The sequence below is a fragment of the Phoxinus phoxinus genome (genome assembly GCF_949152265.1).
Source record: "Phoxinus phoxinus genome assembly, chromosome: 6".
NCBI lineage: Eukaryota > Metazoa > Chordata > Actinopteri > Cypriniformes > Leuciscidae > Phoxinus > Phoxinus phoxinus.
The window spans coordinates 13,909,900-13,930,186 of NC_136881.1; the positions used below are offsets into that span (position 1 = coordinate 13,909,900).

Consider the following 20,287-nt stretch of genomic DNA (forward strand, 5'->3'; position numbering starts at 1 on the left):
TCCGAAAAAATTAACCATGTAGATTTCACTCTTGTTCAAGTTGGCCATGTGAATTTGCCACACTGACCATGCTTTACACAGAGCCCTAACAAGACGCGATAAAGCAACAATAAATAAAGGCTATAATCAACAAGCTTTTTGACAACAAGCTAAATTTTCCCCATAAACAGTCTTATTAAAGTTCTTATATGTTTGCTTACATATCATGAATGTATGAGCACAAGATCTATACAGATCTCCATAGGCTACAGATGTGAAGGCAATAAATTGCATTTTTACTAGACATTGTGTATTTTTGATCTGTATTGTCATTATTTTTCTGATATTTTACAAATTCCATTTTTTTTATGCTTGTCTGGGCATATTTTAAGAATTGGCGTCCCTTTAATTAATGAGTTGGAACTTTAATTGAACAGGGAGTTAAATTGGAATTTGGATAGGAATTAAAGTAAGTAGAATATAAAGGCCTTTAAACCCTTCTAAATTAAAAACTTATTTTGCTTTCAGATAAGGCTTTCAAAGTTCTTTTGACAAGAGACTTCATTTTCTAGTTAAAAATGAGGTAACACTTTATTTTGATGGTCCCTTTTGAACATTCTGTTGACTACAAGTAGCTTTGTAACTACATGTCAATTAATCTTTCTGATTAGAGTATTATAGACTGTCTGCTTAATATCTGCCAACTCTTTATTGTGATGCTCCCCTAACAGACATTCAACTAATACTTTAATTATACTTCCTTTAATTCAAATTCCAATATTTCTTATTGTGCAATTTAAATTCAAGTCTCATTGAAAGCAGTATCAGAGGAATCTTGAAGTGCAAGAAAACACTAACGCTCCAGGCATAATCACGTTCCACATAGTTGAACAATATCAAACATCAAATATGTTTTCATTGGCTGTTAATGTGCCATGTAGCACAGCATTTTCGCTTTAGATGTGGACAATACAAATGTCCTCATGGTATTAGAGTTATCTAAGTGTTATAATAACTGTGAAATGTCCCATCTGGTGAGGTGCTGGTCAGTACCTGGTAGGGGGGTGGTGTGGAGACCGCAGGCATGACCGCTGCATTGACCGAGGCAGCTGTGGGGTCATGCTGGAGGGCCAAAGGGTTCATCAGGTGCTCCACTGGGTGCATCTTTCCTTCCTCCATTAACTTATTTGCTGGAGCAGCAGAAAACACAGTAGGGTACTGGGCACCAAGTGCTGGAAGACCCACTACACACACACACACACACACACACACACACACGTTCAATTAGAACAATGGCAAAAATATGAAGAATGTATGGTTTAAATAAGCACATATTGTAAATTACTATGTGTAACATATGTAAAAATGCAGGTAAGTGAAAGATAAGTCAGAAAGTGCAAGAATGATAGAGGAAAAAGGAAAAAGACTGAGACTTGCACAACCTGTCCTCATTTACAACAAGTGTATGACTCAGCTTAAGATTAGCGACAAAAAAACACACCCACACGCAGCCACGTACACATTGTCTTTCACACACACACACACACACACACACACACACACACACACACACACACACACACACACACACACACACACACACACACACACACACACACACACACACACACACACACACACACACACACACACACACACATTGTTTCCATGCACAAAAACTCTTTTCATTCCCCCACGTTAATTCAGACTTAGGATCAGTAGGTTTAGGTGACGTCTCTTAGTTTACTGATCTCAGATCAGAATTATGCAGGATCAGTTAATTTCGACAGAGCAGCTGATTAGTAAGAAAATAAAAACCCTTGAACTCAATGCCCAAACAAACAAACAAACTCAAATACTCTCAAAGTATTTTTATTGATGGCTTAGTTCTCTGGACTGTTTGATCCTATTGTTCTTAATAATTGTCTTTTCAAATGACTGTGCGTTGATTTCATCAGGAGGTATATAACATTTTGAGAGTTTTTGTGCATTGTTTGAACATTGTGTATATAATTGAAAAAAGTGAAGCTTTTAAGCAATAAAAAAAATCAAAAGCCTGCTTACTGGGGTAAGCAGTGACAGCTATGGCAGCTGTCATAATAAAAGGAAGTTGGTGTTCCTCTCCAGACCAGTAGGGGCAGTAATACGTCTTACAAATTTATCTCTACATTTTGGTGAATAACTCCAATTTGATTAATTGTGGGTTTTTTAAACGTAAGAGTTGAATGTGAAACTTACTGGTGGCTCAATTTCAGTCATAACACTTATAAATGATCCAGAAACCTTTTTTCTAAATGGAAACAGTGTATAGATTCTGTTTCCAGATCGTTTTAGATTCTGCCTCCACTGGATGGACAAGAGCACAACCGAGGTAAATTCTGTATGTATGTGGTTTAATTTCACACTGACTTGTGCCAGGCTTCATGCCCACTTGGTTCACAGCTGTCAGCTCTAGATTGGGCATGATCTCGTAAGGTTTGTCCATCAATTTGGGTTTTCCTTCATGGTAGCGGCTGTATATGCCTCGGCCAGCTGAATAGCCACCAAGGTATGAGCCGCGGGGCCCTGGGCCCCTATTACCGGCCCCAGCACGACCACGACCTCTTACAGTACCTGCTTGAGATACAAATGAAAGGAGGTGCTGTTCAGGTACAGAGCCACAAGGAGGCACATACAGTGCCTATATAAAATGACTGGTAACCCCAGTGCTTAAGGTTGAGCAGACATTTAAAATAAAGTAATTAGCTTTCTATTCAGATTCTATATATTTCCTAAAAGGTTTGCTCGCATGGGGAGACTTCATGATCAAGATATGGGTGCGGCTACACGTAAGGCGTAGATTAAGATCACTTTTCAGCATTCTAATTCAAATTGCTGTCAGTGTGAACACCTCTTTGTAATTTCCTTCAGTTCTTTGAGATGGGAGTGGTGCTTGAGTAAAGTTGAAATGAAAAGTAAAGATACAGTTTTGTTTTCATATAATCAGATAAGCAAATATGTCTCGGATTGAATATGCAATCACAATTCTCAATTGCTACCCAACCCAAACCCACAAGCATTTATAATTGATGATTATGGGTTAGGAAATGTAACAATACCAGATTCCCATTATTAGTTTCAGTATCATACTTATTGTGGATCTCAGCTCTTCGGCCCAAAACAATCTCAAAGTGCATGCCATCTAGTGGCCATAGTAAATATGTGATTAGCAACAAACAGGGCAGAGCTTTTTGTTTGGAAAATTGTCTTTTAAAGCAGTCGTTCTCAACTGGTTGTGCTTCTGGATATCAAATGGCAGCTACAGTACCAAACTTGTTCATCGTAGAAAAGTAAACAAATTTCCTTATATCACCATGAACTAATCCGCAACATTATTAACATGACAATCTCTTGGAAGTCAATAACTGACAGCTCAAAAGACATTTTTGTCAAACCAAACCATTTTTATCTTCATTACATTTAAGTTAAAGTATGAGTACTGAATTGAGTCAAAACATACTTGATAAAAGCATAATGTTCCCCTTTTAAATGTACATAAGTGTTAAATATGACTGGGCTTGGTAGCTCAGAACAATGGACAGAAATAGGCCTATATATATTTCTCTTAGAAATGTTATTGAGTAAGCAAATGTAATCACAAATGTCACAAATTTCCCCCAAAATATGTAAATGGTAATTAAGTATAATTATTTAAGTGCTTTACAACCCTGAATGCAATCTGTTTTTTGTTTTTTACCTGGCGTAGTTCATGGGTTTTGATTTTTATGGTTTCTAGCATTGTTTTTCTCCAACCGGTTGAGAACCACTATTTTAAAGGATGAGACTTCCGAAAGCTCTGGGTTAAAGGGGACATAATTTTCACATTCATTGTAATGCATCCCCTACATTTGTTTGTGCAGATCAAGTCTGGTTACTTGTGTGAATATGGACTGTTATGCAAGAGAGAGTTGGAAAACAATCTAGTTTCCCAAATATAATTCCCAAATAGCATGACACTTAAGGTCGTCAAGAAAAAGCAATTGTTAGCAATGTTTTCAGGTAATTGTGATTTCATCAAATGGTATTGCATTTCTTGAGTACATAAAGTTATTGATCTTAGAGAATAAAGAGAGAGAATGAGTTCTCCAACCTTTGATGAAGTAGTCTCGGTTGGGTCCAATGAGTGTGCTGTATGGATAGCCGTAATAGGCGAGTGTGTATGGATCACACTGATACACAATACTTTGTTGGGTAGTTTCGGGAGTTGCTGCAGGCGCTGTTCCCTTCGATGCTTTCTGATAGCGAGTGTACTGCTCCTTATCCACAGGCTTGGCCAGGGTCACTTCGATACGGGAACCTTCGATCTCTGTGCCGTTCAGGTTGTCCATTGCAACCACAGCATCTTCTCGACTGGCGAAGTGAACAAAGGCGTAGTCTCGGATTTTTTTGACACGTTCCACACAGCCAGGGTTGTACTGGCCAAAGGTTTGGCGTAGAGTCTCCTCGCTGGTCTCTATCATCAGGTTCCGCACATACAGAATTTTCACTGTTTCCATGACGTCCTCGTCAACGTCAATCTCAGGTTCTGCCCAGTCAACTGCAATCTGGTGACCCCACAGCTGGATACACACACATAGAGAAACCGGAAAACATAAACACACAAATAAGTAAGGCAGGAGTACTCACTAAATTGTCATTTAATGAATAGTTTTCCCCAAAAAATTCTGCCATTATTTATTTATCCTCATGTATCCCCCCCAACTCCAACCCAAAGGAACACATTTTTAAAAGATCTGCACACATCTATTTTCCAATGCAACAACATTACTCTATCTGTATGTGTATTTCTGTAACATTTTTTGATATCTGTAAAGCTTCAAAAAGCACAACATGATAAAAGCACCATAAAAGCAGTAGATATGACTTGTGATCAAAGTCTTCTGAAGCCATGTGATGAACAAAGCAAAACTATAGCCACTAATAAAAATATCTTCAACCAAAACACTGCGACCAAATCACCGAATCCAATCGGTGAAGCAGTGAGTCAGTGAACTCAGAATCGGATCAGTCCTATTTGTTATCGATTTAAGATTTTGGTCTAAACTCAATGATTCGGTCTTAAGTTAACAGCTCACTGGGTAAAAATAAATAAAATGTATTATCATATGGCTTCAGAAGACTTGGAATAGAGCACACAAGTAATATGGAATGCTTTTATAATGCTTTATGTCTTGTTTTAGATCTTAGCAGATGTGGTCTATGACTTTTGTTGTATGTTAAACAGCTGATCAATTCCCTTGATCCCAATGGAAAATGGTGTTAACCTGAATTCGTCCTGGCATGAGCTTTCTTCTGGCCATAGCAGCAGCACGGTGAGACTCATACTCTACAAAGGCAAAGCCACGATTCTTCATCTTATCCGCAGCACTCGCGTACACGATCACATCCAGCACCCCCTCTGTCACCTTGGAAACTTCCTCCAGGATCTCCTCACGTTTCTTGGTTTTTGGGATTCCGCCAATGAAGAGGCGGCAGTTATCTACGCTACAGCACACACCTAGCAACCTTCCTGGACGAACTTCGAAGTTATTGAGATCACGCACCGCTCGCTTGGCCTCATGCTTCTGTGTGTACATGACGAATGCGTAACCGCGGTTCTTCCCATCAAAGTCCATCATAAGGCGCATCTCGTAGATCCGTCCAACAGTCTCAAATACTGGCACCAGCTCGTCTTCGTAAACGTCACGTGGGATTTTACCTACAAAGATTTCACAGCCACGTGGGGGCGAGGGACCTTGCCAGCCAGGTGGCGGGCCGTATTTGCGCTGTCCGTTTTCTTGCACCATTCCGTAGCCTGACCGCTCCATCAAGGCCACGAGTGCAGCTTCATTTGGGGCCCCGGCCACTCCTTCTGGGACAGAGCAGTGATGCTGTGGATGCCCAGAGGAGGCTTGAGAAGAGGAGGGAGGGCTAGGGTTACTCATGGCAACGGCAGAGGCGGAGTCTTCTGCTGTCATTCTGAAATAAGCATCCAATCAGGATTGGAGTCTGAAAAGAGATGGAAAATTCATCCGTTTAGTGTATTTTGTACTGAAAACAAACAATGAGCACCACTAAATAATTAGCTTATAAATCCATAAACAATACAATTTCAAAAACTTTTCATTTAAGTAGATGTTTATATTGACACTGGAATCCCAGGGCCTGATATTAATTAGGGATGTACCAATATAAAAAATATGGTCAATAAATATTTCCATGGTATGGCTGATTAAAACATGGATTAAAACATTTTTTAAATGAAATACCAAAAAATTACGTATTTTAAATGCTACTGGTGGATGATGTACCATATGAAAATTAATTTGATATTAATTTTGAGATTTACCATTGCATTTAACAACATTCTTATAAACTATATAATGTTTTTTAAGATTAACTACATATGAGTATTAGATGGTAACAAAGGTAACAGAAGGAAATAATTAAATATCAAATATCACTCAATAAATTAAAGAAAATATCTCATGAATATATTTTATTAATAATTATTACTGTACGATATTACTGTAAAAAATATTTTCATCATTTGTCATCACAATAACATCACAAGTTATTTTAGATAGATAAGTTACTTCGATAAGTTATGTGGTTCAGATAACATTTCTGTTGATTATGCCAATCTCCATTGTATTCAAAATTATAAGGCAACCTGGTTACTTACTTTTTTATGTTAAACCAATAATATTTTTTTACAGTGCATAAGTCCTATTTTCTGAATAAAACACCCACACATACACACATAAAACGTAAATCCTCTTCTACACCTAAAGCTGCCTAATAAACCTCACTAAGCCGCATCTACATTCTTCAGCATGGAATAAATCTCCAGAATGCCCAAATCCTACAGTCCAAAATGTTCCATAATCAGAACGCAGACGCATGGACCACAAAATCTTAGACAAAGAAATTGTGTTTGGTATAAAGAAACTGTGTTTTTTTTTTTTTGGAAATTTGTACGTTTCTTGCATAATAATAATAAAACATCATAGTATACTGTATATATTCAATCACACCGTTTAGCTGTTAGTTGGCTCTGCTTAGCCGGACCTTGATGCCGCTTAGAGGGTAAGGTAGTTAGGTTGCTTAGCAATAAAACCATGGTTACACACGCAGAGCATGCTGACCCACACACAGCTTATCCGCACACAACTAAGTTCACACAACTCCCACACCACACAAATGCATGCAAACACAACTAAGTGGACCTAAAGCAACAACAAAGGTGTAAAGGTTATTAATTAGTCATTTGCTCCAGGAATAAAGTTCAAATAAATGAACAATTACAACACGCACCGTGCTTAAGTTGGTACCTGGTGTTTTCATGATGAGTTCAAGAGGCTCGCTGAAGGAGCATGTGACTGTGACTGAGGTTGGAATAACAGGCAACTCAGCAGTACTAAACCAAAGCTCTCTCTCACACACACACACATCCACAAACACTTCCTCATTCACATGCTTACACACACATATACTGAAAATCAGTACATGTGTGGCTCAAGGCCAAGCTGAAACAGGAAGAAAAGCAGACTGACTAATCAAAAGCCAAGAGGACCAGGAAGACCCAATAAAAGATATTAAAATAATACATCTGTAGATGTAGCGTTTCGGTGATCACTTTAAATGAGGAGATGGCAACACCAAGAGAGAGTCCAAATTATAGCCTGAAATTAAAGGGTTAGTTTTATTAAACTTAAATAATAGTACAAAAAAAACATGTCAAGAATATGAACAATAATAAAAAATTAATAAAAATCCATAAAATATACCGCCTCTAAATGAACTACTGGTTGTCAGTTTGTATTAAATTGGGGATATACTGGTGGAAGTGGGGGTCAATGGAAGTGTGCAAATGACAATGAAAGACGATTCAGCAGAAATCGGGAGGAAGTAGAGGTCGAGAGAGAGAAGAAAAAATGGATTTCTGCCAGACACTGAAAAAGTATAGAAAGAAAGAATGAGTTAAAAAAATGTGATTCAGCAAGAGGAGCAATAATAGCTGTCAGTTTAGTCCAACGATTTTATGCGAGGCACACATGACAAAAATAGTGTGATTTAAAAAAAAGCTATTTAAAAAAGCTGATCTCAAGACTTTTTCAAGTTTAACTGCTTTTAACCTGATACCACGTTTTAAAAACCTGTTCAAGAGCGAGACTCTACAAAAGGTAAGAGACGCGAGTGAAACTTGCAGTCGCATGAAACATTGGAAAAGCAGTGCAGAATGCTGTGCCTCTCCAAAAACTTATGAACAAACGTTATGAACAAACGGTCTCAACAAGCTCAAAGTTATCTAGTCTTTAATAACTTTCTCAAAACATTAGCACAAAATCATTATTTATACATCATTCATAGAACGTTATTCTGAAACATTTTAGTTGGATGTTCATCTAACTTTTTTTAAATGTTACTACTTTCTAGTTTGAGATGGTTTAGAGAACATTGAAAAGAAACATTCCCAAAATGTTTGCAAAATGATCAGATTGAACATTCCCTTAATTAATGTTCTGTTTCATTCTTACTGACCGCCAGAGGCAGTGTAAACACTATGGATTATCGCAGCGCCAGCCAGATAGGTCGAGAGAATATACCAACAAAGTCACGTGGCGTGACGTATGCTGAGCCCTGGAGGTTATAGGCTACAGTAGCTCAGCACTCTACCTCTTTCGCTTTCTCGCCTGGTTGAGGTTGTTTTTGAGTGATTATTCGCGCTGTCAAGTGCAGCTTACAAGAGCAGCGAGATTCGTCCTCACAAGCTGTGACAGCGCGCGTCTACGCAATTTCAAGGATTTGGATTTATTTATTTTTATTATTTTTTCATCCCGCTCAACTTAACCTTACGGTGCTATCCGAAGGTGTTATTAACGAGTAACTATGGCTCACAGCTCGATCGCCACTGGTTTTCCACTGACTTGTAAGCTGTGCCCTAATCATCTTCTCCCTGACGACGGTCATGACTTCTGCCCGTCGTGTTTGGGTGTTCAACATCTGCGAGATGCTCTCACGGACCCGTGCATGCACTGCAGCCTTTTGCCTATTTCGGAACGACAGCTCCGTCTTGCCGAGTTAGACCCTAATTCGACAGTGAAACTTGGGCAGTTGGATGCAGCCCCTTCACGCACTCGGAAGCGCAAAGCGTCGGCGGCAGCTGGTGCTCCCCCCCCCCATCTAGTCAAATCGCGAGGTGATGAACATTCACGTGTTGAGAAAAGTTCACTTTCTATGACGGTGTCGGTGCTTTCTTCAGAGATGGCAGAGCTGAAACGTCTGCTTCACTCGCTTCAGCCTGTCTCATCTGCTACACCTGTGAAGCTGACACAGGAGGATGAGAATGTTCAGAATCAGGGAGCTGGGGAAGAGTCTCTTGATTTCCCTGGTTTTTCTCATCGTTCAGAGTTTGATGTGCTTTCTACAAGTGCTTCAGATTCCTTTTTTCACGATCATGGGGATACTATGGATGTTGCTGCACAACCATCACCTCAGGCTGTTTTCACTGGTTACCCAGCAGCGGAGGGGTCTAGTGGGGGTTCAGTTCAGTCGTCTGGACAAGCCCAGTCATCCTCCGATGATACTTTGGATGTGCTTCGAATGGCAGTTGCTCGTCTAGGACTTGATGAGTCACCTGTCCAATCTGCCCAAACAAATGTGTTTTTCAGACAGAACACAGCAGCAACTTCTTTTGCCATGCCACCATGTAAGGATTTTGTGGCTGAATTCTCAAATGCTCTCACTGGTTCTGGTCCGCCTAAACGGCGCTCTAAGATTGCTCGAACGCTAGCATCTATGGCTGAAGCAGATTCTATCGGGGTGGGTCGTGCTCCAGAAATAGAGCAGCCTGTGGCAGCTTTGGTGGTGTCTCCTGATGAGGCTCTGCGAGGGAATGTGCGATGTCCCAGTGCGCAATGCGGTCGTACGGATTCCTTGCTGAAAAAGGCATACGAGTCTGTTGCCTACATTACTCGAGCAGAAAACACAATCTGCCAGTTACTTCTTGCTGCCACCAGTACGCTGGAACCTGCGAATGCGGATCCCTCTGTTTCACAGTTTCTGCAAACTGCTCTGTTGGCAACAGGCCATGTGACCCGCGAGCTGGGTAGTCTTACAGCCACGCTTCTGGCAGCCCGCCGCCAAGTGTGGCTTGCCCAAGCACGACTGCCGGAGGACTGTAAGAAAACCTTGAGAGAACTTCCATTCGTTCCCGGGCATCTTTTTGGTCCAAATGTTCCGGAACTGTTGGAAAAGAGGATAAAGCTGTCTGAAGCTACTCGTCAACTGACACAGGTGCAGCGCAACCCTACCTTTAGGATGCCAGCGGTTCAGACCCGACAGCACTATGCCACATCGGAGCAACGTTTCCGCCGGCATGCTACACCTCAGTCACAGCCCCCTCAGAGACCTCGTGCTCCTGAAGAGGCAAGAGTTTTTCGCCCACCTCATCGACAGTTTCCAGGAGGACCCCGTCAGCGTCCCCCCGCGAACACTAAAAATCGCACACATAAAGCCTGAGACAGCCAGGCCGGCGGTCGATCGCTTTTCAATAGATCAACTGGAGTACTGGAGATCCAACACAGCAGACCCCTGGGTGTTGGCGACTCTGAGCAGGGGATATACTCTACAGTTTCGACGTCGGCCTCCCAGATTTTCAAGAATTGTTCCTACGATTGTCAGAGACGCGGTTCGCGCGGTGGCTCTCTCTCTGGAAATTTGTTCACTGTTAGAGAAGGGAGCCATAGAAAAAGTTCATCCCCTCGTTCAGAGAGACGGGTTCTATTCAACATATTTTCTTGTTCCGAAGAAGGACGGTGGTTTCCGCCCAATTCTCGATTTGAGGCTTCTGAATTTGTTCCTGAAGGTCCTTCCTTTTCGAATGCTGCGCACAGCCGATGTTCTTCGGTCTGTGACTGCAGACGATTGGTTTGTAAGTGTCGACCTGAAAGATGCTTACTTTCATGTCCCAATTGCTGTACATCACAGGAAGTTTCTGCGTTTCAGTTTCCTGAATCAAGCCTATCAGTTCAAAGTGCTACCCTTCGGCCTTTCCCTTGCTCCTCGCGTCTTCACAAGGTGTGTGAGCGCAGCTCTGTCTCCTCTTTGGATGAGAGGCATGCGTATTCTTCCTTATTTGGACGACTGGCTTCTCTGTGCCCCAACAGAGCGGCAGGCTGTACAAGACTCCAGACTGCTTTTGAGACATGTGCAGAAGCTGGGGTTTTCTGTGAACGAGAAAAAGAGCCGTCTGATTCCATCACGGACCACTACGTTCATAGGAATGACCCTGAATTCCTGTCTAATGTCTGCCTCCCTGTCTCAGGAACGTGTGACGAACATTCTGCAACTTTTGGCTCGCTTTCGCCCGGGGGTGTCTTTGCAGTACGAGGTGGTCCTACGACTGATAGGGATGTTAACAGCGGCTACAGTGGTGATTCCCCTGGGTTTACTCCACCTCAGGCCACTCCAGTTATGGAACAACAGTTTGCGGCTAGATCCCACCAGGCATCGCCATCGACTGGTTGTGATTTCTCACCGTTGCATATGTGCGTTGAGGCGGTGGAGACAGTTAGAGTTTCTGAAGGCAGGAGTGCCCCTGGGTGTTGTTCCCTCTCGTCGGGAGTTGGTCACGACAGACGCTTCCCTCACAGGATGGGGAGCAACGTGGAATCGGAGGGGTATTTGCGGGCGCTGGACACCGATCCAGGCCACAGAACATATCAACCTGCTAGAACTAAGAGCAGTGTTCTTGGCCCTAAAGTACTTCATGCCGGTTCTGGCAGGCCGCCATGTTCTCGTTCGGTCCGACAATACCTCAACGGTGTTCCATCTGAACCACCAGGGCGGCACGAGATCCCGCAGGTCTCTACAGCTGACTCAAGAGATCCTGACTTGGTGTCAGCCACGACTCGCTTCACTGAGGGCAGCTCATATTCCAGGAGTGTGCAACCAGACAGCGGATGCTCTTTCCAGGGATCAAGTACACCCAGGAGAATGGAGGCTTCATCCAGTTGTAGTGCAGGAGATCTGGCTACGATTTGGAAGAGCAGAGGTGGATCTTTTTGCTTCAGAGATGACCACCCACTGCCGATTATGGTTCGCAAGAACAGAAGTGTCCAGCCCCCTGGGCCAGGATGCGCTGTCTCACGAATGGCCGAACTGCCTGCTATATGCGTTTCCACCTATCCCTCTGTTATGGGAGACGTTGCACAGGATCTCCCTGCGCAAGCACAGAGTGTTGCTGGTGGCACCACGGTGGCCAGCCAGACCATGGTTTCCTTTGTTGCTGAGACTTCTGACAGGGAATCCATGGAAGCTTCCCCCCAGGAAGGACCTCCTCTCCCAGCTGGAGGCCAGTGTCTGGCACCCGGACCCGGCACGTCTGCAGCTTTGGGTCTGGCCATTGGGCTAAATCCTTCCCTGGAGCATTGTGACCCTGCTGTTATTCACACCATCTCTAATGCCAGGGCTTCTTCCACACGGCAGATTTATGCTTCCCGTTGGAAGCTTTTTTCTACATGGTGTGAGGAACAAGGGCTTGATCCTGCAAAATGTGACATCCCGAATATCTTAAGCTTTCTTCAACGCTTACTGGAGGAAGGAAAAGCAGCTTCCACGTTGAAAGTATACGTTGCTGCGATTTCTGCGTATCATGTTCCAGTTGGCGGCTCTTCGCTGGGCTCTCACAGTCTTGTCTGCAGTTTTCTGAAGGGCGCGCGCCGTCTGAACCCTGCTCGGAATCCTAGTTTTCCTGTGTGGGATTTGTCACTTGTGCTTGCATTCCTGTGTTCACCCCAGTTTGAGCCCTTGCAAGGCATTGACGTTAAAATGTTGTCCTTGAAGACTTCTTTTTTGTTAGCTATTGCTACTGCGAAACGGGTCAGTGAGTTGCACGCGCTGTCTGTTAGCGAACCGTGCTTGCGTTGGTTACCGGATGATTCCGGGGTGGTTCTACGACCCAATCCTTCTTTTCTTCCGAAGGTCCTTCTTCCTCAGTTCATAAATCAGCACATTGAACTGGCGTCTTTTCAGACTTCTTCAGGGTCTGATTCAAGTGCCCAACTTTTGTGTCCTGTTCGTGCCTTGAAGTATTATGTGAACTCTACTGTTCAATTTAGACAGACGGACCAGTTATTTGTCTGCTATGGTGGTGCGAAGAAAGGTGCTCCAGTGTCGAAGCAGAGGTTGTCGAACTGGATAGTAGAGACCATTACACTGGCTTACAAGGCAGCAGGGAGACCACTGCCCTGGGGACTAACTTGCCATTCCACTAGGGCCATCTCATCTTCATGGGCTGTTTTCAGAGGAGTTTCCCTGGTGGATATCTGCACTGCTGCTACCTGGACTTCTCCATGCACGTTTGCCCGGTTTTATAAAGTCAACGTTGCTGCTCATCATGCCGTTAGTTCTGCGGTTCTTCTGGAGCAGCCTTAATTTCATCAGGTGGGTGGCATTCCTCATGACTATGTTGGTATGTGTCATCCATAGTGTTTACACTGCCTCTGGCGGTCAGTAAGAATGAAACAGAACGCTAGTTACGCATGTAACTGTGGTTCTGTGAATTCTGGATGACCGCCAGAGTTCTCAGTCACTCGGAATGCGCGAGAAAGGCGTACCGAGGTAGAGTGCTGAGCTACTGTAGCCTATAACCTCCAGGGCTCAGCATACGTCACGCCACGTGACTTTGTTGGTATATTCTCTCGACCTATCTGGCTGGCGCTGCGATAATCCATAGTGTTTACACTGCCTCTGGCGGTCATCCAGAATTCACAGAACCACAGTTACATGCGTAACTAGCGTTTTCTCTAATGTCCACAAAACCAAGAAGAAAAAAAAGAAAGGAAAAAAAGCCTTGACATTTTTGATTGTTCAGAAAACATTCAGAAATAATGTTTTCCTAACTTGATAAGAATGTTAGCAAAACGTTCTTAGATTTCTATTTTTTTTTAGTTGGGGAATTCACATGTGACATGTTTATGTTCTCATGAAAACTGAGCTGTTTTTACCTTGACACGCTATCTTAACAACACGGCGCTTATGCATCAGCTTGACTGCGAAACGGAGTGCAGTCTTTTCATTTGAGGCTTTGCTCAGCAAATAGGGGCAAGTTGTCACACTTTTTAGGTCTATATTTTAAAGTAAATTTCTGTATATGTACATACCTTAAAGTCTTGATGATATATTTTAGTTTTATAAATGTTTTACACATTTACAATATTGCCCAGGATGAAAAGAAGAGATACAGTTCATATAGGTGTGTGTTGTCCCAATAGCAGTTCACGTTGACACACTACAGTATATGGGTTATCAATTCTGTACTTAAAACAGTAGAGCATGGCAATAACAATGGCAAGGTCTTGGGTTCGATTGCCCAGGAAGCCATACAATTTTTGCTTATAATAATAATATCTGCTGAAAACAAAATGTACAATAAAACCTTTCATTAAACAGTATATAGGCTAATTTTAAGGTAAATCACTAGGGTCAACAAAAGACACGAAGAAGCATATTTTAGGCCCTCGTGTGTTTCTGGAAGTGAGACTATGTGGATGTTTCCTTGTTCCGTACAGATGTACTGAAAACAGCAGGAAGTGAGAATCAGTGGCAAAAGAGAGAAAATGAACGATTGAGAGGGTAGAAAAAGATTACTCATTTTCCAGCCAACATTAGGTCTCCATATCTCATTGTACCTGCCTGGCAATGGTTGACCTTTATGTGTGTGTGTGTGTGTGTGTGTGTGTGTGTGTGTGTGTGTGTGTGTGTGTGTGTGTGTGTGTGTGTGTGTGTGTGTGTGTGTGTGTGTGTGTGTCCGCACTTGGTGCAAGGAAACCTGAGGCAGCAGCAGGTGGATGATTAACCAACACAAATCACTAGCTGCACACACAGACAAACGCATTTACACACACATACAGAGTGCACTTATTTTAACCAGACATAGGGCCCTTAATTTCACACACCCGGCGCAATGCGGCAAGTGTTCTTTTGCTAGTTTCAGCCCGACGCAGTTATCATTTTCACGTCCTGCGCCAAGTTGTTTAAATAGCAAATGCAATTGCGCTCATCTGTTCGCCCATGGGCATGCATAGGTGTGTTCTGGCGCACACAGGGACGTGCAGCAGCACACAAACATGCCAAATATTAAAACTAAAATTATTACAATGTAAAATATTAATATTGTGTTCATAAAGATATGGTGGAATTCGGCTTGTCCCGTAGATGGTCTGCTCGCGTACTTTAACCTCGCGCACAAGCAGATCCGTTTGCTCTCTGGAGATGCGTTCGGTTTTTCCGCTTGCAAATTCAGCCATGTAAATAGCAATCCACCATGGCGCAAGCACAACTGGCTTTTAAAGGGAATGGGAGATGAGACTAATTGTTTTATTGCATGTTACGCCCAAAACACATCCATTACTCATTAAGAGAATAAAGACAACCTTTTCAGACCATGCGCGGCGACCATTTTTCCCGTCGTTAAACTAGCAAAAGTAGATTCGGAGACGCCCTAAGTGCACTTGCGCCGTGCGCTTGAGACCATGCGCTTAGATCGTTAAAATAGGGCCCATAGACTAATTATCATAATATATTTAAAACTTAAAATCTTCTCTACCATTTTTCTAACTGAACAAAACAAAACAAAACCAGTAACACTTTCAACCAACAAGTTTACATTTTTTAAACATTATTTCACTTCATTAGTTACCATGAACTAATAATTGAATTAAATACCTAAAGCATATACTTTATTTTAGTTAACTTGAATATTTATCTAAATATTATTTAATGTCCTTGAGCTTACATAAGCTTGCATGTGAATTAACATGCATTAACAAATATCAATGCATACTGTACAAACGTATTGCTCATTGTTATGTAATGTTAGTAAATGCACGAATTACGGTTAACTAATGGGACCTAAAAAAAGTGTTGCCACACAAACTATGTTTGAGTATGAGCCAATGGTCGGAGTATGCTTGATCTTAAAATTCAAATACGCCATATTAAACACAAGTGTGTTTTCATTTTGATTAAAATATATGTCATTTAAGCTTATAATGTTCTTAAATAAATGGCTTGTTACTAAATAACAAGTGATAGAAACAACAAATGATGGCTAAGCGTGTTAACGAAGAAGGGTCATTCTTGGAAAGTGTGAGGGTTTATGTGTGTGTGATCACAAGATGATGGTTTGTTATTATCTAAGACACTGATTGACAGACATATCTGATCTTTGACTTCTTCAACACACAGGACAATACTTGACAATCAGCACAAATAAACTCACGCACACGGGTACACAGGAACACACACAAGGCTTGTGTGTTCACTGCAGACAGATCAATTAGTGTATCTCTTGGGTGAAACTCCTTCGATCTCAGTGAAAGAAAAGTGTGAAATGTAGAAGGGTCGAACAATACACATGCTGGCCTCCCAGAGAAAGAAAACTGTACTAATAGCAAACACACACACACACACACACACACACACACACACACACACACACACACACACACACACACACACACACACACACACACACACACACACTACAGAGTTGGGTCACTGTGGCTTGGAAAATGGATCAACACTGACATTTTGCATAATGGGAAGAAGTGGGGAAGTAGCATAGAGTCATTAACGGAGATTTAACTCAAAATTACGCGGTTACGGTGGTGTGAATGAATAACAAGGTTGTGATTTTTACTCAATTGCAAGAATACATTAGTGCGCATTCAAATACACACTCTCAAATACAAAAGATAATGAAGCAGCATTTGGGTCAATGACAAATAAGCATGTCAATGAATCATAATAAAGAGAAGGGAAAATAATCTAGTTTGAAACACGTATGCCCAGTTCTTAGAAATGTATTATTTATATTTAACCAGGATGGTTTCATATGGTTTTGAAAAACAAAACAAAAAACCGGTGCAACCATCAAGTACAAAGTAGCATATTTCCTCCAGACCTTGAATAAATGTGGGTGTACACACCTGAATCATTATTCTAAAATATGTTTTTTAAGATAAAAAGTATATTTTACAAAAATATCCGAAGAGTTAATAAACATCCGTTTTTGTGGACCTGCATCACATGACATTTTACTACGTCTTCTAACATTGCGTTTTCATAAAACCGTTTTATCTATTATATCACTTCCTGTTTTACGTTTTCTGCATGTTTTTGCATTTTGTTCACACCAGGTGACTTCGATTTAACAGACAAAAGTTTTTCGAATAATAAACAGTGTAGCAGTTTGATTTGAGAATACTCAAGATTAGTAACAAGTAACAATTAAATTATTAAGTCTTTGAAAAAAAGAATTTTTCAAAATGCTGCTACCAAGACTTTTTTTACTTTATTCCCATGAAAAGTATCAAAATAACTTTAAATTGAGAATTTAAAACACGATCATAGAATATGCATATTCAAGTTAAAGCGTGTATGCATTGCATTTTAAATAATAGATGAGCGTCACGTCATTGACCCATTTGTGTCAGTCTTTCGGTTTATGTGTGGTAGATGCTTGGCAGGTCTTTAGCCATGACAAGGGCTCTTCCAACAATATACACTCCATAGAGCAACCAAGAGAGCAAATAAAAGCCCTCACAGAGACACAAAAGCTCTGCTGGTCTGAGTGTCATGAAGGACTCTCAGGGATAAACGACATGAGTCAGACAGCGTGTGTGTGTGTGTGTGTGTGTTTTTACCGTGTCTGAATGTTAGGGTGTCAGCAAGGTTTAGATTAACTCAGCATCCATACAAGGTGACCATTGCATTAAGACTCAAGTTTGTTGACTCGCCAACACATAATCTGGGAAGTTAATGTTTATTGCTGAAGAGACTCTTAAAACACCTCACTTTAAGAAACCACTCACATGATGAATAGAAAAGTGCAGAACCCTGTGTTCTTCTCAGTGACTAAGCAAAAACTCTCAATAATTATTAAACCTCATCTCTGACAAACGTCGACCTTTGCGACACTTCATAATCAATGTGCAGATCATTAACATTAACTCTGCTTAAACGAGAATCCACAATTCACTTTAATTTAACAGAATTTACTTAACCAAAACATAATGGCTATACGTAAACCCTTGTGGGAAAACAATAGAGGTTTTTAAATGGCCAGTGATCAAGGCGGCCGGTGGTCGATAAAATGGCGGTGTATATACATAAAGGCCTGGTTTCAGGCAGGGCTTAGATTAAGCCAGGATTAGGCCTCAGTTTAATTAGCTTTTATAAACGTGCCTTAGAAAGAACATTTTTTTTACTGGTTTACATCTTGAGAAAAAACAATGGTGCTGACATATTTTAAGATATGTTGCTATGAGTTCAGACAGCTCAGACATAGATTTTAGTCTGGGACTATAGGCTTACGCCTTGTCTGTGAAACCAGCCAAATATCATTTAATTATAGTGAAATCAAATGGACACTTTTAGTCAACTTCAACTTAAAGTTCCCTAAATGTAACTTTCATATTAAGCATAAAATAAGTTATCCAACGAAAAAGCTGCTGATTGATTTTGAACCAGGACACATGAGGAAACTACCACTTCTGTTAATCACCCAAGCGGTTAGGCTGAAACGGCCAAATGTGCAATTCATGATGGGATCCAAACAGCTTATGCACTTTATGTCTTCATGTAGACAGAATAAACGTCCATGTCACAATAACAATCAATCTGATATACTGAAAGTGAAAAAAATATGGGTGAATTCTTGAAACCTCACAAGAACATGTCTAGTATGTCGCCCCAAACTCAAAATTAAGCACATTCCAACCTAATAATTCCAGTTTTTATATGTAACAAATCATTGTATTACAGTAATGAGAAAGAATCTCATAAAGAGAATAACCACTGAGAATACTCAAAAAACGGTATGTGTGTATATGGTTCTATAATTATGTGCATTGTAGATGAACATCTGGATCAGGAGGCCACTTAACAATATTACATAAACACATGAAGACTTTAGATGCACAAGCCTCTATAGTGCCATCTGAAATTTTCTTCTAGAATGATCATTTTAATCAAATGTGTATGTTTATGTGCAGTTATTTCACTTTAATGACAATGAAAATGACCTATTATTTTGTCATTAAAGAGAAATTACTGAACTTAAATATACGAGCTTGATAAAAATGCTCATTTTAGAAGAAAATTTTCAGATGGCACTTAGAGGCTTTTGCATCTGAAGTCTTCACATTATGGTTCATTTTAAAACGGAACACTGGCGTGGCGTCAAACGATGCCAGACAGAGTGAAAGACATGTGGACATGGTGACCATCATACCCACAACACCATTCTCAATTCCTGTAGTCCTCAGTTTCAATTCTCTATGAAAACAGGCGACAGTAAAACATTTATCCAGTCATTCATTTAAAACACACACAATGATTTGTGTTCACATGACTTGAAAAACTATAGTCAAAAATGCCCACGCATCATATACTATTATAGTATTTATTAACACTTCTTATTAAATTAATATTTATTAATATTATTTTTATAAATTTTAGTTTTTTATAAATATCACTAATTTATTTATATTTTTATAATTGTAAACTAATTTTATTTTAGGTGCCACGACAACATCTAATTTTCATTTAAGTTTTTCATCTAATATTAATTTCAGCTTCACGGTATTGTTTACATTTTAGTAAATAGCAACACTGCTTACAAAAACCAAACAGGAAGGAGGAAGTAGAAAACTTAAAATGATTAAGTTTAAGTGAATACACACACAAGCATATAAATGAGCACTGGGATGCCCACTGATGACATCTTGAGGTTTCTTATCTTGTAGTTTGAACTCTTCACCCTTGCGGTTAATCTACTTACTGCAACACAATGTGACGAGTCCTGATCAAACACTCAGACACACGCAGCTGATGATCTGCTCAAAAATGCTCCCTCCAGTGAGCACATTTCTGATGTCTCATCACTTTCTCTTGATGATTTTTCTTTGAGAAATCTCCACATGGAGAATCAAGATACCTCTACCACAGACTGAAGAGATACAGGAACCTTTCTGATAACAGTAACACGCACAGCTCTGGGCCCACCCCAACAGCAAACATAAGACTGAAGAAGTCCAAAGACCAACAACCAACACTGTGACGCACAGTTACATGATTTTACACTATTTTACGCTCACTTGCTTAATACACACAACACTGCTAGTCAAATGATGCTATTTCCATGTCATTTTAATACAATTACTCTTGAATATCTGGCAACAACAAGGTTTCATTTGTCAACATTAGTTAACATGAACTA

General features: G+C 40.8%; 1 protein-coding gene across 6 annotated transcripts in view; it reads right to left on the reverse strand.

The window, feature by feature from the left end:
• Nucleotides 1-20,287, reverse strand: part of rbm47 (RNA binding motif protein 47) — a 30,883-nt gene that overhangs the window by 2,244 nt on the left and 8,352 nt on the right. For 2 of the 6 annotated variants that reach the window (XM_079616728.1, XM_079616729.1), the window contains 4 exons: nt 5,283-6,006; nt 4,109-4,577; nt 2,389-2,595; nt 1,033-1,223 (listed from right to left, as the gene is read on the reverse strand). In XM_079616728.1, the coding sequence (XP_079472854.1) occupies nt 1,033-1,223; nt 2,389-2,595; nt 4,109-4,577; nt 5,283-5,975 (1,560 nt within the window). In that variant the 5' untranslated portion in view covers nt 5,976-6,006. The remainder of the gene's footprint in view (nt 1-1,032; nt 1,224-2,388; nt 2,596-4,108; nt 4,578-5,282; nt 6,007-20,287) is intronic. The other 4 variants (XM_079616730.1, XM_079616731.1, XM_079616732.1 and 1 more) reach the window with 2 other exon arrangements.